The sequence below is a fragment of the Mauremys mutica genome, chromosome 10 (genome assembly GCF_020497125.1).
Source record: "Mauremys mutica isolate MM-2020 ecotype Southern chromosome 10, ASM2049712v1, whole genome shotgun sequence".
In the NCBI taxonomy this organism is placed as follows: domain Eukaryota; kingdom Metazoa; phylum Chordata; order Testudines; family Geoemydidae; genus Mauremys; species Mauremys mutica.
The window spans coordinates 65,589,574-65,612,250 of record NC_059081.1 but is presented as its reverse complement, the minus strand read 5'-3'; the positions used below and the strand labels follow the sequence as shown (position 1 = coordinate 65,612,250).

General features: G+C 43.3%; 1 protein-coding gene across 1 annotated transcript in view; it reads left to right on the top strand.

The window, feature by feature from the left end:
• ERBB4 (erb-b2 receptor tyrosine kinase 4) overlaps window positions 1–22,677 on the top strand; it is a 981,920-nt gene that overhangs the window by 384,852 nt on the left and 574,391 nt on the right. The window contains exon 2 of the mRNA XM_044978382.1: window positions 3,366–3,517. Coding sequence (XP_044834317.1) covers window positions 3,366–3,517 — 152 coding nt within the window. The remainder of the gene's footprint in view (window positions 1–3,365; window positions 3,518–22,677) is intronic.

Sequence of the window (22,677 nt, the reverse complement as noted above, 5' to 3'; positions counted from 1 at the left end):
ATTTGACTTTGTAGCCACTCAAAGTGTGGATTTTTTATTTAGCTCACTGGGAACTCTGCTTTCAGTGGCTGTGAGTTGGTCTTTGAATATAGAACAGAATGCCAGCCTGAATGTTAAAGGATGGTTATACACTCACTGAAAAGTCACTGTGTAAAAATGGCATGTTTGAATTTATGAGATATGTTCCCTGTATGTATTCAGAGTCACAATCTGCCAACTTTTTGGACTACAATAAGTTTGGGCGAGGAGAGGGTTTTTGTTTGTTTGTTTGTTTGTTCACTTCTGTTTAGCTGTGCAACACCAACACCATTAAGAGCGAGTGAGGTGGATTCGAGTCTGACTCTGGCATCATAAACAAAATTGTTAAAGGGACACAGTCACCCAGGAAACCACATCTCCACGTAGCACGTTGTACTTGCTATCGTTACAGGAAACACCTGTGATTACTACAATTGAAAGATGAAAGAAAAAAATATTTTCTTCTTTTCAGTTTGGTCACTGTGTTCATTTGACATCCACTTTGGCTATGTCTGCACAGCAAAAGCTTGAATCTAGCCAGCATGGGTAACAGCCGCAATGAAGACAGTGTGCTGTAGCCTTGCGAGCCCAGTATGTACCCAGGGTCAGTGCTGGGCTTATACCACCCACAATGAAGCCCGGGCTGTGCAGTCTTCACTGCCGTTGTCACCCACACTAGCTGGATTCAAGCTCGCTCAGGTAAGTGAGCCCATGCACAGTGTTTGCTGTGTAGACAAGGCCAACGTGTATAATCAATGTCACCATTTAGTGGATAGTAGAACTTCCTGTCACATGAACTGGAAAGATGACATCCCTCTTCTGCAGTGCTTTAGGAGGGAATGTGTGACTGGAATCCCACGGGAGCCAGTTGAGGTCATTCAATTAGGGTGAACTGCAAAGAGTGGGGCAGGCAATCCCCAAAGCTGATGGATATTCCAATACTTAGATTTACCAAGCCAGCACAAAATAGCTTTTATTATACCTCACTGGTTACACACTAGTCAACAACACAGTTCCCTTAATGTAACTCAGCCTCAGGTCTCCACCTTGATACCCAAGTCAAATGTGATGAGGATTAATGAAAATCTTATTCATCATATGAAAAAGATTCTACCAATCCCAAAGAATCAGACACATTACTTCCCAGGTCAATGAATATTCCAGATCTTACCCAAATACACAACAACAATTCTTATTAACTAAACTAAAATTTATTTAAAAAGAAAAGGGAGAGAGAATTGGTTAAAAGTTCAGCATACATACAGATATGAGTAAATCTTGAGATTCGGATTCAAAGCAGAAATGGAGAGCTTTGTAGATGCAAAGAGTTCTTTCAGAAATAGTTCACAGGTTATAGTCCAATGTTTATATTCAGGGTGGACCAGTCAGAACTAGGATCTCTGTCCTTATGGTTTAGGCTTCCCCAGCATGAAATCTCAAACAGACCTGAGATAAAAAGGATTGGGACCCAAAGATCTTTTATACAATTCCAGGCCTTCTTTGACAGTTTGGAGTCCTTAATCGAACAATAAAGGCACTCATGGGGACTTTGAAGTGGACCCATTTCCTAAGCATCTCCGGTAATTATCCACACACATTAACACAAGGCAGTTGCCTGTTTTTCCACTATTTGCAGATGATTTGCTATACACTTCAAAGAGAGATGAATGCAGCAATATCTGATGTTTACAGTTCATTTAAATTTTAAGATGGTCTTTTGATCTCTGAATTAACAGAATACAGCATAGACAGGGACTGATTGATTACATTGTTGATTTGTACCAATATATATGTAAATACACACAGGAGCGCCGCCAGCTTTTTTTGGCACCCTCGGCGGCAGAAGGTTCCACCCCCGAAATACCGCCCCCGACAGACGCGGCGGAAGGTCCCGCCCCCGAAATACCGCCGACAACCGGGGCGGCTGAAGATCCGGCCACTGCCGTCGCCGCCCCCTCCCCGCAATGTTAGAGCCCTAGGCGACCGCCTAGGTTGCTTAATGGATTGCGCCGGCCCTGAATACACAAAAACACAAACATGATCTCCCCGTATGTTTTTAAGGCTTGAATTTGAGTAATTTATCCTGCAGAATTCTTAACACTCTTGGTCATGCATCAAAGTGTGCTTCCCCCATGGCCCAGAAAGAGGATATTCACTGGTAACAGCAGCAGGAAAATGGAAGCAGAAGAGGCAGCAGTCAGGCCTATGTAAAGAAACGGGAGAGGAAGGGGAGAAAAGGTGGGCTTGAGAACATTTGGTGTTGCTTCTGCTTTGCCCAAATGACCTTTCTAAACATTAGCAGATGAACTGGAAAATTCCTTACCTGCTTTAAAAAAAAATCTTTAAAAGATGATATATTAGTTAAAGCGTGCTTCACCAGAAACATAAGGAAAATCCATCTCAAAGAAAATGAATCTCGCCATGTTCCTTTAACCATGTTTTCAGTGTGCAATCTTCATTGTTAAGGAAGGTAGCACCTGGAAAGAAACCAGCTTGACTTTCAGAATCTGTCTGAGTTTAAATTAGGTGGGGGGAAAAAAACATCTTTTTACTTGTAAATGAACAGATTTTGTTTGGAACCACTGAAAGAAGCACACATGGGCTGTCCTATTTGATGCCGTTTCTAAAGTGAGTTTTCAGAATAGAACTACACTTCAAAAAATGTTTTTGAAGTCTTTCCAGTTTGCCTGATCCTTAACATATGTGTGTATATTTCATTATAATCATCATAGAGAAGAGAAAAGGGAAATGTCTTTGTTTATTCCTTCTGTACTTCCTACAAAAACTTTATAGACTGGAATATCTTTCTGGAAGGCTTCCTACAGTCTAGTACAAGTTATTGGAGTACCTGGATGAAATTCTCTGGCTTGTGTTAGAGAGGAAGCCAGAATAGATGATACTTTGGTCCCTTCTGGTCATAAAATCGTTAAAACTATGAATAGCCCTTCTAGATTTAGAGACATATTATGATCAATGGCAAATCTCCTATGGGGTTCACTGAAACTAGGATTTTGCCCTTACTTCTTTCTTATGCATTGCTTTGTAATATTTCTTACATTTCTGCTTTTTAAAGCCTTTTGCTTGTTCTCTGGTTAATACCACAACATTGTCTCCTTTGGTCATGCATATTATACTGCTGAGATTACTATGGAGAATATTTGTAGCTACCTGTCACTGCTGTTGCTAATAAGGCAACTTGCAACATTTTCCTTTATGACATAATACAGAGATTAAAACAGGACTTTTATTGCAGTTAGGTGTATCTTTGTCTACAACTTTTGTTCCCCACTTTGCTTCTGAGTCTCTGATCATTATATATAATATACATTTTTTTTCTTTTTTTGCAGTGTGCGCTGGTACTGAGAACAAGCTGAGTTCTCTGTCTGATCTTGAGCAGCAGTATCGTGCGTTGCGCAAGTACTATGAGAACTGTGAGGTAGTCATGGGCAACCTGGAAATCACCAACATTGAACACAACCGTGATCTTTCCTTCCTCCGGGTAAGCAACTTCTTTTCTCACCTTACCCATTGTGTGAGCAGATATTGGTGTTCGACTGCACAATAACAGAGTGTCTTGTTCATACGTGAAGTTTCTATTCTGCTGATTGGCTTAGACGGTAATAGAAGCAGACCATAAAAAGATACAGCAAAGTCACAGAGGTGCAAAGTACAAGAACAACAGTACACCAACTGAGTGTACAGTTGCCAGGGTTTCTGATAGAAGGTACGGGCAGTGCATATTTAATGTGTCTATGCTTCTCTGTGTTGCAAGCTGGTGTGAAGGTGTGTTAAGAAGGGACCTGGGAAGGTCAGAGGATCTTGCAGAAAAACACTGCTGGTTTTAACAGGCTAATCCTATTAAAATGCCAGGCAGAAACAGCTAAAACAGCAAACAATAGGCGAACTCCATATGCAATACTTGTGTAACATTTATCCCTTACTAACGTGTTCAGTAACACCCCATCCATTTACAGCAGTGGCTAGGGTGACCAGATGTCCCAGTTTTATAGGAACAGTCCTGGTATTTGAGGCTTTGTCTTAACTAGGTGCCTATTACCCCACACCTCCGTCCCGGTTTTTCACACTTGCCATCTGATCACCCTCGCTGTGGCATTACAATGTGTGGAGTCTGCAGGTGCTAGAGGATGTCAGTGGTGGATCAAGTGGCGCATCTGAGCTAGTGCAGTGATGTCATTCTATGACTGCAGACGGCCTGAGAGTAGGAATCAAGAGCAATGGGGAGGATGAAAGCCAAATTAAGAGTCGCTAAACATCACTGTAGTTTATTCTTTGACAGTTGACTGTTTTAGAAGAAACGTCCAGCTAATGGGATCATCCAGTGTATTCTGCTTGTTGGAGAGTGTGTTCCACCAGATTAAGGCTGCAGTGTGTGGAGAAGAGAGATGCAGGGGTAGGAATGACTGTCAAGGAAAGGGAGAAGAAATGTTAGTATGATTGTAGCCCAAATGGGCCATAACATGGTATAGCTGGTCAATATCGATGAGGTCAAACCATGATACAAATAAAGTACCATCTTATATGGCTTGTTTTGATTATGTACAACTCTCATAAAACCCCTTTCTGCGTTTCTAAATGTGTGTGTCTGTGTGTAGACACTTGTAGGAGATGCGGAGACCAAGGGAATAGGACAGTCAAAACCTCAGTCTAGGGCAAGGAATGGGATGGCAGATGCCCACTCTAAATGTTTTTCTTTGCATCGTTGGCTTGGGAAAGATCAGGGATAGGCAAAATGTTTGCTTTAGAGAGGTCTCATTTTGTTTTTCAGGGTCTTATGTGAACCTTTTGTTTAATATTAGTTCACAAAGATTTAGCTTTCTACTGTTGGTTCTAACAAAGCTGAAGCACAAACCAAACATTAACCCACTTGGCATGTTTCGCTTCTTTTCAGGTTAAAATCACTGCTGTTTCATGTGAGTTCCACTGCAAACCACAACTTGAGCTCATGGTTGCTCAAAACTTAGACCAGGCTTGCTAAATGCTAAACTAAAAGGTGCATTGAGGGTAGTTTTAATTCAATTTAATTGATGACCAGTTAGCTACACAATTGCAAATGCTAGTCTAGACATTCTGCAAACATAGAGGATGAGTCTTCGGGTAAATCACTAACTTTAGAACAAGTGTCTATGGACTGTCTAGGCTAATATTCACAGCCATGTTAGTTAATTGCCAATCAATTAACTCACATCAAAACAGGACCACAAACTCTGCTCTAGACAAATCTTCACTGAACATGGCCCAAGTTTCCGATATGCAATGAAACTGCAAATAAGGTCATAGAATCATAGAATCTCAGGGTTGGAAGGGACCTCAGGAGGTCATCTAGTCCAACCCCCTGCTCAAAGCAGGACCAAACCCAACTAAATCATCCCAGCCAGGGCTTTGTCAAGCCTGACCTTAAAAACCTCTAAGGAAGGAGATTCCACCACCTCCCTAGGTAACCCATTCCAGTTCTTCACCACCCTACTAGTGAAAAAGTTTTTCCTAATATCCAACCTAAACCTCCCCGTCTGCAACTTGAGACCATTACTCCTTGTTCTGTCATCTTCTACCACTGAGAACAGTCTAGATCCATCCTCTTTGGAACCCCCTTTCAGGTAGTTGAAAGCAACTATCAAATCCCCCCTCATTCTTCTCTTCTGCAGACTAAACAATCCCAGTTCCCTCAGCCTCTCCTCATAAGTCATGTGTTCCAGCCCCCTAATCATTTTTGTTGCCCTCCGCTGGACTCTCTCCAATTTATCCACATCCTTCTTGTAGTGTGGGGCCAAAAACTGGACACAGTACTCCAAATGAGGCCTCACCAGTGCTGAGTAGAGGGGAATGATCACATCCCTCGATCTGCTGGAAATGCCCCTACTTATACAACCCAAAATGCCATTAGCCTTCTTGGCAACAAGGGTACACTGTTGACTCATATTCAGCTTTTCGTCCACCGTAACCCCTAGGTCCTTTTCTGCAGACCTGCTGCCCAGCCATTCGGTCCCTAGTCTGTAGCAGTGCATGGGATTCTTCCGTCCTAAGTGCAGGACTCTGCACTTGTCCTTGTTGAACCTCATCATATTTCTTTTGGCCCAATCCTCTAATTTGTCTAGGTCCCTCTGTATCCTAGCCCTACCCTCCAGCGTATCAACCACTCCTCCCAGTTTAGTGTCATCTGCAAACTTGCTAAGGGTGCAGTCCACACCATCCTCCAGATCGTTAATGAAGATATTGAACAAAACCGGCCCCAGCACCGACCCTTGGGGCACTCCACTTGATACCGGCTGCCAACTAGACATGGAACCATTGATCACTACCCATTGAGCCCGACCATCTAGCCAGTTTTCTATCCACCTTACCGTCCATTCATCCAGCCCATACTTCTTTAACTTGCTGGCAAGAATACTGTGGGAGACTGTATCAAAAGCTTTGCTAAAGTCCAGAAATAGCACATCCACTGCTTTCCCCTCATCCACAGAGCCAGTTATCTCATCATAGAAGGCAATTAGATTGGTCAGGCATGACTTGCCCTTGGTGAATCCATGCTGACTGTTCCTGATCACTTTCCCCTCCTTTAAGTGGTTCAGAATTGATTCCTTGAGGACCTGTTCCATGATTTTTCCAGGGACTGAGGTGAGCCTGACTGGCCTGTAGTTCCCGGGATCTTCCTTATTCCCTTTTTTAAAGATGGGCACTACATTAGACTTTTTCCAGTCATCCGGGACCTCCCCCGATCACAATGATTTTTCAAAGATAATGGCCAATGGCTCTGCAATCTCATCGGCCAACTCCTTTAGCACCCTCGGATGCAGCGCATCCGGCCCCATGGACTTGTGCTCGTCCAGCTTTTCTAAATAGTCCTGAACTACTTCTTTCCCCACAGAGAGCTGGTCACCTCCTCCCCATACCGTGCTGCAGAGTGCAGCTGTCTGGGAGCTGACCTTGTCTGTGAAGACAGAGGCAAAAAAAGCATTGAGTACACTAGCTTTCGCCACATCCTCTGTCACTAGGTTCCCTCCCTCATTCAGCAAGGGGCCCACACTTTCCTTGACTTTCTTCTTGTTGCTAACATACCTGAAGAAACCCTTCTTGTTACTCCTAACATCTCCGGCTAGCTGTAACTCTAAGTGTGATTTGGCCTTCCTAATTTCACTCCTGCATGCCTGAGCAATACTTTTATACTCCTCCCTGGTTATTTGTCCAATCTTCCACTTCTTGTAAGCTGTATTTTTTGTGTTTAAGACGAGCAAGGATTTCACTGTTGAGCCAAGCTGGTCCCCTGCCATATTTACTTTTCTTCCTACACATCGGGATGGTTTGTTCCTGCAACCTCAATAAGGTTTCTTTAAAATACAGCCAGCTTCCCTCCACTCCTTTCCCCGTCATGTTATTCTCCCAGGGGACCTTGCCCATCAGTTCCCTGAGGGAGTCGAAGTCTGCTTTTCTGAAGATCAGGGTCTCTGTTCTACTGCTCTCCTTTCTTCCTTGTGTCAGGATCCTGAACTCGACCATCTCATGGTCACTGCCTCCCAGGTTCCCATCCACTATTGCTTCCTCTACTATTTCTTCCCTGTTTGTGAGCAACAGGTCAAGAAGAGCTTTTCCCCTAGTTGGTTCCTCCAGCACTTGCACCAGGAAATTGTCCCCTACACTTTCCAGAAACTTCCTGGATTGCCTGTGCACTGCTGTATTGCTCTCCCAGCAGATATCGGGGTGATTAAAGTCACCCATGAGAACCAGGGCCTGTGATCTAGCAACTTCTGTTAGTTGCTGGAAGAAAGCCTCGTCCACCTCATTCCCCTGGTCCGGTGGTCTGTAGCAGACTCCCACCACGACATCACCCTTGTTGTTCATACTTCTAAATTTAATCCAGAGACTCTCAGGTTTTTCTGCAGTTTCATACTGGAGCTCTTAGCAGTCATACTGCTCTCTTACATACAACGCAACTCCCCCACCTTTTCTGCCCTGCCTATCCTTCCTGAACAGTTTATATCCATCCATGACAGTACTCCAATCATGTGAGCTATCCCACCAAGTCTCTGTTATTCCAATTACATCATAATTTCTTGACTGTGCCAGGACTTCTAGTTCTCCCTGCTTGTTCCCCAGGCTTCTTGCATTTGTGTATAGGCACTTAAGATAACTCGCTGATTGTCCCGCTTTCTCGGTCTGAGACAGGAGTCCTCCCCTCTTGCAGTCTCCTGCTTGTGCTTCCTCCCGGTATCCCACTTCCCCACTTACCTCGGGGCTTTGGTCTCCTTCCCCCGGTGAACCTAGTTTAAAGCCCTCCTCACTAGGTTAGCCAGCCTGCTTGCAAAGATGCTCTTCCCTCTCTTTGTGAGGTGGAGCCCGTCTCTGCTTTTCAATCCTTCTTCTTGGAAGACCATCCCATGGTCAAAGAATCCAAACCCTTCTCTCCGACACCATCTGCGTAGCCATTCGTTGATTTCCACGATTCAACGGTCTCTACCCTGGCCTTTTCCTGCCACAGGGAGGATAGACGAGAATACCACTTGCGCCTCAAACTCCTTTATCCTTCTTCCCAGAGCCACGTAGTCTGCAGTGATACGCTCAAGGTCATTCTTGGCAGTATCATCGGTGCCCACGTGGAGAAGCAGGAAGGGGTAGCGATCCGAGGGCTTGATGAGTCTCGGCAGTCTCTCTGTCACATCGTGAATCCTAGCCCCTGGCAAGCAGCACACCTCTCGGTTTTCCCGGTCAGGGCGGCAGATAGATGACTCAGTCCCCCTGAGGAGAGAGTCCCTGACCACCACCACCCTCCTCCTCCTCCTCTTGGGAGTGGTGGTCGTGGAACCCCCATCCCTAGGACGGTGCATCTCATGCATTCCAATCAGTGGAGTCTCCTTCTGCTCTCTTCCCTCAGGTGTATCATCCACTCCACTCTCTGCACTAGTACCTGCAGAGAGAACATGAAAACGGTTGCTCACCTGCATCTGTGTTTCTGGTACATGGATGTTTCTGGTACTCTTTCCCCTTCTGGAAGTCACATGCCGCCAATTATCCTCGCTGGCCTTCTGTCCCTGCTTAGTAGCCTGCTCTGAATCTTCAGAACATGGTGCCCGCTGGAGCTGATCCTGACGTCTATCCAGGAAATCCTCATTTTCTTTTATGGAACGCAGGGTTGTTATTCGTTTCTCCAGACCTTGAATCTTCTCTTCCAAGATGGACATCAGCTTGCACTTTGTATTGACAAAGTCGCTTCTATCCTGTGGAAGGAAGACAAACATGGCGCATCCCGTGCAGGTCACAACGGCAGATCGCTCAGCATCCATGGTCTCTTCCCTCTAAGAGCTTCCTTACTTGTGGCAGAAGCTACTCAGAGAAACCTGCGAGAGGGGGCCTCAGTAGGCTCTCTTCAGGCGAACTCCCAGGCAAACTCCTTCTGTTTGCCTCTCTGCTGTTCGCTTCGCAGCTGACTGCCTTTTTATAACAGTCAGGCCCAGCTGGAACAAAGCACTCCCAGGTCACACTGGTCAAACAAGCAATCAAACAATCAAGCACACAGTCAAACTGCCAAACTGCCCCCCCAACAGACACTCAGATACTCACCAGCGCAGTCCCCCTACTGCAGCACTTAGCGTACCTCTGCTCAGAGGGATCCCAGGCAAACTCCTTCTGTTTGCCTCTCTGCTGTTCGCTCAGTTTTGCTTGGCTCCAAGTTTTGTTATGAAAGCTTGTAACAGCTCTAAATTCCTCCCTCTTTCACTGCACTGGCTGGCCGTTTGGGGAGGAAGGTCAGGATACGCTGTGAATTACTGAATCAGAGGATGGCTTCAGTGAGGATTGCTTGTGTTTAAAGCTGGCCCCACCTAACTAAAAGAACAGTTATGGCCTATTCATTAAGCAAACTAGAAATGAAAATGAAGTTCTCTCCTATTTTGTTTCTCTGGTGAGTCTAAATATTCTCCTTTTTTGTACAGACTCCTCTGCTGTTCTTTTTTTCGGCAAGCCTTAAACAGAAAAATAGAGGAAAAATAGCAATAAACTAAGCAAATGAGAAGACATGAGGGCTATCGGTGGTAAATCAAGGCAATTTACTGGCTTTGGCTTTGTGGAGATTGTTACGAAGGCTTTTATTTATTTATTTTACCTGGGACCACCCTCTCACAGATGTCTCGGGGCGGGGGGGAACCCAGAAAACACAAATATGAAAACAAACTGGCAGCTCTAGTTTAATATGATAAATTATCATCATTAAACAGAGGAAAACATGTTCTTGGTGAAATAAATAAATAAAAAAGGTGGCATATTTATGCTAATAATTCAACATTCATTAGTTAGACATTATTACGTATTTTAAAAACAATTTTAATGGCCAAACAAAGGCGGCAGATGGGATCTAACCAAGAGCCAGGCTATTACTCACTTTTAACCTTTTAAATGGAGAAATCTGTAATGTAAGTGACACGCCGCCTGCCCTGCTCCCCTCCACCCCCAGTCTTCTTACTTTTCTTCTACCCCAAATGGGCTTCAAGTAGCCAATAGCCAGACTGCTGGTTTATTTATGTTTCTAGCTGACGAGCATCTATGTAAGTCTTCCTTCTTCCTCATTAGTACTGACTCTGACTCAGAAACCTTTCACGCCAGCAAACAGGCAAGACCTGTTGAACTAGGCAAGGCGGGCTTTCCTTTTTATTCTGCAATAGCAGATGAATACCAACATGAAGGGGAGGGTGAAGGGGTGATTTTATTTGCACAGTGGAAGAAGATTAAAAAATAACAGCCCAGCTTTCATATTTATTCAGACACTTAACACCTACATGGATTGCTTTCATGTTCGGGTGTTAACTCTGTGGTTGTCTAATTATTAAAGATGAATGGGTCTACTTTTCCACTGCCTTCTACTTTGTTCAGTCAGTTAGGCCTTGTTTTGGGAAGGTCCTTAAGCAGGTTAGAGGCTGTGCTTAGTCCAATTGACTCCGAAGAGAGTGACTCATGCTTAAATTTACACACCTGCTTAAGTACCTTTCTGAATGAGGGACTTATTCCTGTGTAACATACTGTCATTCTGTCTTACACACCTTGTATCACTTGCCTGCAGATGGATGAAACTGGTTGCCAGTTCAAGGACCAGGTCATCATATAGGACAGTTACTGACCTTAGGACCTATATGGGTATACCCCCCCCAAAATGTGAACTCTGGGGTACCTATGTGGGGACCCGCATGAAAGACCCCATAAGCTTATCTTCTACCATCTTAGGTGAAAACTCTTCCAAGGCACAGTCTTCTGCCATGGACAGATATTGCTGCCACCACCAAGTGATTTTCACAAATATTCAGGGAAGAGTCACTTAGAATCCTTATCCCCCCAAAATATCTCCCCAAGCTTCTTCACCCCCTTTCCTGGGGAGGCTTGAGAATAAAATATCAACCAGTTGCCTTAACAGTGTGAGCACAGACCAACCCCTTGTCTAAGGACTTTGGAATCAAAATATATATTTTTAAAAGGTAAATTTTATTAAAAAAGAAAGAAAGACATCTGAAAACTCAGGCTCTTTAGGGATTAAACACCAAAAATAACTTTCTTGAGGTTCAGCTTAAAGGTTACAAGAAAAACAAAAGCACCTGGGGTTAGCATGAACGAATCCAGAAACCAAAACAACCAAAAAGGTTCCTAATCATATCTGTTTTAACTTTTCCAGTGCTACTTACATCTCTGGGGTTCCAAATGAGGACTTTCTAGGTATGATGCTGATGATTTCCCATACCTGGCTTAAAGCTTACAGCTTGTTGCTGCCTTCCCCTCTCTCCAGCCAGAGACAAAGACAACCTCCCTACCCCCAGTAGTTTTTCCAATTTGAAAGGGTACAGCCTCCCTATTGGTTCCCCTGGTCAGGTGCCAACTCATGTTAAGCTTCTCTTAACCCTTTACAGGTAAGCTAATTAGGGTACAGCTGCTAAGGAGGATTCTATAGCTTCTGCCATCTTTTAATTTCATTAATTAACATTAGTAGGACTGTTGAAAGCAAGACACAAGAAGTAATTCTTCCACTCTACTCAGCACTATAAGGCCCTCAGCTGGAATACTGTGTCCAGCTCTGGGCACCATACTTGGGGGGAAATGTGGACAAATTGGAAGAAGTCCAAAGGAAAGCAACAAAATTGATTAGAGGTCTAAAAAACATGACCTGTGAGGAAATATTGAAAAAAACTGGATTTGTTTAGTCTGGAGAAGAGAAGACTGAGGGGGAACATAAGTCTCCAAATACCTAAAACATTGTTATAAAGAGGAGGGTGATAAATTGTTCTACTTAACCACTGAGGACAAGACAAGAAGTTCTGGGGTTAAATTGCAGCAATTGAGATTTAGGTTAGACATTAGGAAAAACTTCCTAACTGTAAGGGTAGTGAAGCACTGTAACAAGTTACCTAGGGAGCTTGTGGAATCTCTCATTGGAGGTTGTTAAGAACAGGTTAGGCAAACACCTATTACAGATGATCTAGATAATACTTAGTCCCACCTTAGTGCAGGGGACTGAACTAGATGATCTATCAAGGTGCCTTCCACTCCTACATTTCTGAGATTCTGTGATTAAGTAGTACCTTACTTCATGAGTAGCCCTGACCTTAATGGGACTCCTTGCCAAGAAAGGTTAATACTCTGCATGAATAAAGGATGACAGCATCTGGTCTTAACAAAATTGACACAGGTTAGTTACTAGGAAGTTCATGAATTTTCAGGCTGTGCATCAGATCAGAACAGTTATCCTTCACCCATACTTTTCTTTCCCCGGAAGCCTAATCTATACACAAGAAATGTTCATTGATATGGCTAAATTGATTTAGAGAGTCGAGAGCAGTGAGGTAATACTTTTTATTGGACCAATATCTGGTGGTGAGAGAGACAAGCTTTTGAGCTACACAGAGCTCTTCTTCAGGTCTGGGAAAGGTACTCCAAGTGTCACAGCTAAGTACAAGATTAAACAGATTGTTTAGAATAAGTAGTTAGTATGTATCCTAAGGGACCATTCAAGGTGAAGTGGCCCATTAACACTCCTGTAGGGCAAAATGGGGAGGTTAGTGGGTTACAGGCTGTTGTAATAAACCATAAATCCAGTGTCTCTGTTAAGACCATGATTTTTAGTGTCAAGCAAAGTTATGAATTTAAGCTCCCAGACTCGTCTTTTGAAAGTGTTGTGTAGGTTTCCTTTGAGAATGGGGACTGAGAGGTCAGCTATTGAGTGATCACTTTGTACTGAGGTAGCTTGATTATGTAATCATAGTTATGATTAGTATTATGCTTGCACCAATATAACTAAATTGATTTAGTTACACCAGTGCAAGCTCTTAATGTAAACAAGCTACACCAGCATGATGTGAGGCTTATGTTGATTTAACGTTATTATTTATCATTTGTACCTAGATGCTACAACCAAGATTGGGCCCCCTTTGCGCTAGACATAGTGAAAATCAGTCCCTGTCACAAAGAACTTACAACTGGACAGGCAAGACAAAGGGTGGGGCAGGAAACAGAGAGATCATGGGTTTCCCAGGTCATTCAGCAGGTCGGTGGCAGAGCCAGGGATTAGAACCAAGTCTTCTGACCCCCAATCAGTGCCCTAGCCAATAATTATATTTGTTAAATTGAAATAAGTCTCACCTTGCACTGCTGCAGCACAACTGTGCTAGGGGTTGCCACAGTGAAACTTAATCAATCTAGTTATGCTGGTGCACATTTCTTGTAAATAGTCAAGGCCAGAGTTGTGGATTAGCCCTTCCTTATGTTTGATAAATAACTGTTCAGAAAGGATCAAATCCCACACAGTTTTATATTGTGGATGACTATTTGCTTGAGAAAATGGGAACCTGTTCTAGTTTCAGATGGGTGAACTAGAGTGCCTTGTGATAAAGGAGGATATTGATATAATAGGCATCACAGAAACCTGGTGGACTGAGAGCAATCAATGGGACACAATCATTCTGGGGTACAAAATATATCGGAAGGACAAACAGGTCGTGCAGGGGGAGGAGTGGCACTATATGTGAAAGAAAGTGTAGATTCAAATGAAGTAAAAATCTTAAGCGAATTCACATGTTCCATAGAATCTCTATGGATAGAAATTTCATGCTCTAGTAAAAATATAACATTAGGGATCTATTATCGACCACCTGATCAGGACAGTAATAGTGATGATGAAATGCTAAGGGAAATTAGAGAGGCTATCAAAATTAAGAATCCAATAACAGTGGGGGATTTCAATTATCCCCATATTGACTGGGAACATTTCACTTCAGGACGAAATGCAGAGATAAAATTTCTCGATACTTTAAATGACTGCTTCATGGAGCAACTGGTACGGGAACCCACAAGGGGAGAGGCAACTCTAGATTTAATCCTGAGTGGAGCGGAGGAGCTGGTCCAAGAGGTAATTATAGCAGGACCGCTTGGAAATAGTGACCATAATACAATAGCATTCAACACCCCTGTGGTGGGAAGAACATCTCAACAGCCCAACACTGTGGCATTTAATTTCAAAAGGGGGAACTATACAAAAATGAGGGGGTTAGTTAGACAAAAGTTAAAAGGTACAGTGACTAAAGTGAAATCCCTGCAAGTTGCATGGGCCCTTTTTAAAGACACCATAATAGAGGCCCAACTTCAATGTATACCCCAAATTAAGAAAAACAGTAAAAGAACTAAAAAAGAACCACCGTGGCTTAACAACCATGTAAAAGAAGCAGTGAGAGATAAAAAGACTTCCTTTAAAAAGTGGAAGTCAAATCCTAGTGAGGCAAATAGAAAGGAGCACAAACACTGCCAACTTAAGTGCAAGAGTGTACTAAGAAAAGCCAAAGAGGAGTTTGAAGAACGGCTAGCCAAAAACTCCAAAGGTAATAACAAAATGTTTTTTAAGTACATCAGAAACAGGAAGCCTGTTAAACAACCAGTGGGGCCCCTTGACGATCAAAATACAAAAGGAGCGCTTAAAGACGATAAAGTCATTGCGGAGAAACTAAATGGATTCTTTGCTTCAGTCTTCACAGCTGAGGATGTTAGAGAGATTCCCAAACCTGAGCCGGCTTTTGTAGGTGACAAATCTGAGGAACTGTCACAGATTGAAATGTCACTAGAGGAGGTTTTGGAATTAATTGATAAACTCAACATTAACAAATCACCGGGACCAGATGGCATTCACCCAAGAGTTCTGAAAGAACTCAAATGTGAAGTTGCGGAACTATTAACTAAGGTTTGTAAACTGTCCTTTAAATCGGCTTCGGTACCCATTGACTAGAAGTTAGCTAATGTAACGCCAATATTTAAAAAGGGCTCTAGATGTGATCCCGGCAATTACAGACCGGTAAGTCTAACGTCGGTACCGGGCAAATTAGTCGAAACAATAGTTAAGAATAAAATTGTCAGACACATAGAAAAACATAAACTGTTGAGCAATAGTCAACATGGTTTCTGTAAAGGGAAATCGTGTCTTACTAATCTATTAGAGTTCTTTGAAGGGGTCAACAAACATGTGGACAAAGGGGATCCGGTGGACATAGTGTACTTAGATTTCCAGAAAGCCTTTGACAAGGTCCCTCACCAAAGGCTCTTATGTAAATTAATCTGTCATGGGATAAAAGGGAAGGTCCTTTCATGGATTGAGAACTGGTTAAAGGACAGGGAACAAAGGGTAGGAATTAATGGTAAATTCTCAGAATGGAGAGAGGTAACTAGTGGTGTTCCCCAAGGGTCAGTCCTCGGACCAATCCTATTCAATTTATTCATAAATGATCTGGAGAAAGGGGTAAACAGTGAGGTGGCAAAGTTTGCAGATGATACTAAACTACTCAAGATAGTTAAGACCAAAGCAGATTGTGAAGAACTTCAAAAAGATCTCACAAAACTAAGTGATTGGGCAACAAAATGGCAAATGAAATTTAATGTAGATAAATGTAAAGTAATGCACATTGGAAAAAATAACCCCAACTATACATACAACATGATGGGGGCTAATTTAGCTACAACGAGTCAGGAAAAAGATCTTGGAGTTATCGTGGATAGTTCTCTGAAGATGTCCATGCAGTGTGCAGAGGCGGTCAAAAAAGCAAACAGGATGTTAGGAATCATTAAAAAGGGGATAGAGAATAAGACTGAGAATATATTATTGCCCTTATATAAATCCATGGTACGCCCACATCTCGAATACTGTGTACAGATGTGGTCTCCTCACCTCAAAAAAGATATTCTAGCACTAGAAAAGGTTCAGAAAAGGGCAACTAAAATGATTAGGGGTTTAGAGAGGGTCCCATACGAGGAAAGATTAAAGAGGCTGGGACTCTTCAGCTTGGAAAAGAGAAGACTAAGGGGGGATCTGATAGAGGTATATAAAATCATGAGTGATGTTGAGAAAGTGGATAAGGAAAAGTTATTTACTTATTCCCATAATACAAGAACTAGGGGTCACCAAATGAAATTAATAGGCAGCAGGTTTAAAACAAATAAAAGGAAGTTCTTCACGCAGCGCACAGTCAACTTGTGGAACTCCTTACCTGAGGAGGTTGTGAAGGCTAGGACTATAACAATGTTTAAAAGGGGACTGGATAAATTCATGGTGGCTAAGTCCATAAATGGCTATTAGCTAGGATGGGTAAGAATGGTGTCCCTAGCCTCTGGTCCTCAGAGGATGGAGATGGATGGCAGGAGAGAGATCACTTGATCATTGCCTGTTAGGTTCACTCCCTCTGGGGCACCTGGCATTGGCCACTGTCGGTAGACAGATACTGGGCTAGATGGACCTTTGGTCTGACCTGGTACGTTCTTATGTTCTTATGTTATGTTCATTTAGTAAAATCTGACAGTTTATACTATGGACAGTTTGTACTTCTTAAAAGCAGCTTGATATTCAATTTTCTAAATAAAGCATGCATTTATTATAGCACAAAACAATCATTGCAAGTGTACTTGCTCGATTAAACAAATCTGGTACACAAGAGTTATGTTAGATTAGTACAGTGTTTCATTTTACAGTCAGCAAAATGTCTGCTTGTCACTGAATTTTATTTAACCAATTCAGATTATGTTATTTTAAAAGGCATGACTGAAATGCTAAACTACTAACAATACCTCTTCCAAATTATTATGAAAACTTATTTCCAAATAATCAGTGTCCTTAGTAAATAATGTAGTGACTTTATCAATGCTTTTTTATAATGCCCTATACCTTTTGACTGTGATTTTGTCACCTGTTCTATCCATGCTCACATTGAAATGAGAGGCAAAAGGCATACTTGGAAAATTGGAAGTCAAATCCTGTTGAGAAAAATCTAAAGGAGCATAAATTCTGGTAAATCAAGTGTAAAAGTATAATAAGGCAGTCAAAAAATGAGTTTGCAGAGCACCTAAGAAAAGATTGAAAATCTAACAGCAATTTTTTTTTAAGTACATCAGAAGTAGAAAGCCTGGCAAACAATCAGTGAGGTCACTGGATGATCGAGGTGCTGAAGGAACACTCAAGGAAGACAAGGCTGTTGCAGAGAAGCTGAATGAGTTCTTTGCATTGGTCTTCACTACAGAGGATGTGAGGGAGATTCCCACACGTTAGCCATTCTTTTTAAGTGACAAATCTGAGGAACTGTCCCAGATTGAGGTGTCAGTAGAGTCAGGAGAGTCGGTTTTGGAACAAATTGATAAATTAGACAGTAATAAGTCACCAGGACTAGATAGTATTCACCCAAGAGTTCTGAAGTAATTCAAATATGAAATTGCAGAACTACTAATTGTAGTATGTAACCTGTTGATTAAAATAGCCTCTGTACCAGATGACTGGAGGATAGCTAATATGATTCGTGTTTTTTTTTTTTAAAAAGGCTCCAGAGGCAATCCTGGCAATTACAGGATGCTAAGCCTAACTTCATTATCAGGCAAATTGGTTGAAACCATAGTAAAAAATAATTTTATCAGACACATAGATTAACATGATTTATTGGGGAAGAGTCAACACAGCTTTTGTAAGGGGAAATCATGCCTCACAAATCTATTAGGATTGTTTGAGAGGGTTAACCCTATGGACATGGGTAATCCAGTTTATATAGTGTACTCGGACTTTCTGGGAGCCTTTGACAGGTTCCCACACCAAAAGTTCTTAAGCAAAGTAAGCAGTCATGGGATAAGAGGGAAGGTCCTCTCATGGATCAGTATTTGGTTAAAAAGATAGGAAGGGTTAGAATAATGGTCAAGTAAATAGTGGAGTCCTCCAAAGATCTCTACTGGGACGTGTGCTGTTCAACATAGTCATAAATGATCTGGAAAAGGGGTTAAACAGTGATGTTGCAAAGTTTGCGGATGATACAAAATTACTCAAGATAGTTATAAATCTAAAATAAACCATGAAGAGTTGCAAAAGGATCTCCAAAATTAGGTGATAGGTCAATAAAATGGCAGATGAAATTCAATGTTGATAAATGCAAAGTAATTCATATTAGAAAACATAATCCTAACTGCATATACAAAAAAAGCTGTCAAAAAAGCTAACAATGTTAGGAACTGTTAGGAAAGGGATAGATATAAGAAAATAGAATAATGCCCCTATATAAATCCATGGTAAGTCTACACCTTGAATACTATGTGCAGTTCTGTTCTCCCCATCTCCAAAAAGATGTACTAAAATTGGAAAAAGTACATAAAGGATCAATGAAAATGATTAGGTGTATGGAATAGCTTCCATGAGAGGAGAGATTGAAAACACTGGGAGTGACTAATGGGGGATATGATAGAGGTCAATGAAATTATGAATGGTGTGGAGAAAGTGAATTGGAAGTATTATTTACCTCTTCACGTAATACAAGAACATGAGTTACCCAATGAAATTAATAGGCACCAAGATTAAAACGAACAAAAGGAAGTACTTCACATAAAGCACAGTCAACCTCTGGCGCTCATTGCTAGGGGATGGCCAAAAGTATAAATTAATTAAAAAAGAATTAGATAAGTTCATGGAGGATAGGTCCATCAATGGCTAAAAGCCCCATGGTCTAGGTGTCTCTAAACCTCTGACTTCCAGAAGCCAGGACTGGACGAAGGAGCAGGGCCGCCCAGAGGATTCCGGGGGCCCGGGGTCTTCGGCGGCGGGGGGCCCTTCCGTTCCAGGACCCGCCGCCGAAGTGCCCCGAAGACCCACGGCGGGAGCCCCCCGCCGCCGAATTACCGCTGAAGCGGGACCCGCCGCTGAAGTGCAGCCCGGTCTTCGGCGGTAATTCAGCGGCGGGGGAGGGTCCCCGCCGCGGGTCTTTGGGGCACTTTGGCGGCGGGTCCTGGAACGGAAGGGCCCCCCGCTGCCGAAGACCCCGGGCTGCGCTTCGGCGGCGGGTCCCGCTTCCCCCCCGCCCCGGCCCCAGCCTCTTACCCCCGGCTCCCTCCTCGCCCGGAGTCTCAGCGCCTCGCCAGAACAGCCACAGCGTGTGGCCGGCGGGGCCTGAGCTCCGTCCCGCTCAGAGCCGCGTGGGGAGGGGGCGGGGCTGGGAACTCCGGGCCCAGCGGAGGCAGCTGAGCTCAGCCCGGAGTTCCCAGCCCCGCCCCCTCACCACGCGGCTCGGAGTGGGGCGGGGCTCGGCTCAGGGGCCCCGGCGGAGACTCGGCGCTTGATGCGCTGAGGCTCCAGGAGAGGGGCGGAGGCGGGAGCCTCCGCTGTTCTCTTGGGGGCCCCTGCGGAGCCTGGGGCCCAGGTCAAATTGCCCCCTTTGCCCCCCCCTCTGGACGGCCCTGCGAAGGAGTGGATCACTCAATAATTGCCCTCTGCTGTTCACTTGCTCTGAAGCATCTGGCACTGACCACTGTTGGAAGACAGGATACTGGGCTAGATGGAACATTGGCTTGACACATTCTTGTGTTCTTATGTTAACTTCTCTAGTTCATGCTGCAGGTCAGTGGCAGAACTCAAGTAGAATAGAGCTCATGTTTTTTGTATCTGTTACTACCAGAGTGTCTAAGCATGGGATAGAATGCCAGAGGACCTACAGACTCTGACATCAGCAGCAAGCAAGCTAGTGCATTCTGGTACTGTATGTTATACCAAATGCACAGCTGGATGAAAAGAGGAGATGTCAACCCCGTTATGCAAACTTGGGTAGGGGAGTCCTGTCCACAGGAAAAAAAAGCTCTGTACTGGGTGAATCACAAGAAGCCAGTCATGTGCCAAGGTAGGCCTCTGGCAGGAGAAAAACACTTTTCACTGACTGTGATTTACTAACCAAATGTGTGGGATGAACCAAATCATGTTCAGAACCAACCATGTCAGTGATTTATCAGAGCTCATTTAAAAGATGCAGTGTAGGTGGAGGCCATGTCCGCAAAATTAATGTGAAACAGGATTCTCATCCAGAAGAACTGTTAATTCTTTCAGTCCCCTTTGTTGAAATCTGTTGCAAAAGGCTGAGGTTAAAAGTAATCTCAAAATGATGCAGGAGTATAGATTTACGTGATTTACAATGTTTTTGCTTTGCATAGTCTTTTGGCATTGTCCAGAAAGATAATGGTAACTGGGCAGTGAACTCTGAGATTTGTGTTAGGTGCTCCAACTAGGAGATAAGCATTATCCTGTGTCTCGTGGTTCCTCTGCCTTTTCAGTTCCAAACTAAGTTTCCAAGAGGTCACTAGAAGAAATCCTCACAGGGCAACTTTAAAAGCAAAACATGCCGACTCTTCAAATTAAATTGTCAGATTCTACAAAACAATTAAAGAAGTGAATTTGCACACATTTAATCCACAAATTGGGGTTGACAGACTATAACCAAATTACATATACATTAGCTATTATCCTGTTAATTTTGCAATTATTTTGGTGGTTGCATATCAGTGATATAGTTGAAGTATGTTTATGAAAAGACTCACGTGCTGTATAACCGAGGCATGAACATAGGATATCTAACAATGGGTAAAAGTGGGACTGTTAGTGTTGTGCCAGCGGGGTAACATATAAAGTTAACTTTGTTTGTAGTAGTATTTGTGCTAGGTGCTGTACAAACTCATAGTAAGAGAGAATCCCTGTCCTGAGGAAATTACAGTTCAATAGAAAATACAAAGAGCAGGAGAATAAACAAAGACACAGAATGCAGAAGAGATTTGTCCAGTGTCACACAGCAAACTAATGGCAGAACTGGTATGAAAACCCAACTCTCCAGAGTTGCAGTCCAATACCCTGGCCAGGGCCACCCAGAAGGGGGGTGGGAGGGGGCAAGTGGAGCAATTTGCCCCGGGCCCCGCAGGGGCCCCCATGAGAGGTTTTTGGGGCCCCTGGAGTGAGTTCCTTCACTCGCTCTGGGGGCCCCGGAAAACTCGCGAGGCCCGGACCCTGGAGCTTCTTCCGTTCCGAGTCTTCAGCGGTAATTTGGTGGCGGAGCCCCCTGCCGTGGATCTTTGGGGCACTTCAACGGCGGGTCCCGGAGCGGAAGGACTCCCTGCTGCCGAATTACCACCGAAGCAGGGGCCCCCCGCCGCCAAGGACCCCAGGCACGCTGAATCCTCTGGGCGGCCCTGACCCTGGCTATTGTGCTACACTGTCTTTCAGTTTTGCTATGTGATTTTGAGGTTGCTGGGTAGTCCTAGTGTGTGTGTATTGGGAAGCATGTGGATATTGGAAGCTACAAAAGTAAGGCTGCTTTGTATTGTAACCTACTCTCCTCTCTTCTGGATTTAAATGTGGCCCCACTCATGTATTTTTATGTTATCTAAAAGGAAATATCCACACAAGGAATGCAGTATCTTAAATTTAAAATCTATTAGTTGAAAGGAAGGTTAATCCATTTCAGTTACACAGTTCAAGATCTGTTTTTAAAATCCTTTTACTTTATAATACTTGAGTTTTTGTGCAGGTATGATCAACTATCCTGGCTAGCAGATGGTAGTGATCCGCCTTCCTCCTAATCGACACATGCAGTCTCTGAGTTTTGCAAAAGTATCAGCTCTTAATTCTCTGGAACTACATCAGGACAGATCACAACCCTTAGGTTTTGTTTTTGTTGTTTAATTTCCAATTTCCTAAGAGTTCCCTCAGATCCTCATGCAGCCCTCATAATCTGTATCCAGGATTAGCTAAATCTAGGATAGTCCCTCAGTCTCTGACAATGGAAGCTTTATAACCTCTTTATGTCAATGAGAATGAGAGATTCTCTTTACGTTGTTGTTTATTTAGTCTTCTTGCTCATTTTCCGTGGTGTTTCTTACACTATCCCTTCAGTTGCACAGGAAATGCTATCTACTTCACTTATGCATAGGTTTTACAAACTTTTAACAGACACAGATAAAAGAAATGAAACTTAAATTATGCAGAAATAACATAAACATACACAGGTGTTAAATCACTAACAAGCCCTTAGATGATTACCAAAGATTACTTTTTCACTAATACAGCAAAACTGCGTGGACCTTCATTTTGTAGGAAAGATCACTGAGAGGGTGAGGATCGGCCAACTTCATTGGCATCTGACATTTTCTAGCTCTGTGCACATCAATCAAAGACCAGGACACAGCACAGAGACTCTATTACTCTCTGTAGTTAATTGTCGTGGCAGTAGATAGAGGTCAGACATTCTTTCTAATTCTGCTAGATCTTTCAGTAGCCCTTAATACAGTCAGTTATAAGGTGCTGTTGAGGTATTTGCAGGAGCTGGCAGGCATAGGAGTGTCATTAGAGTGGTTCCATTCACT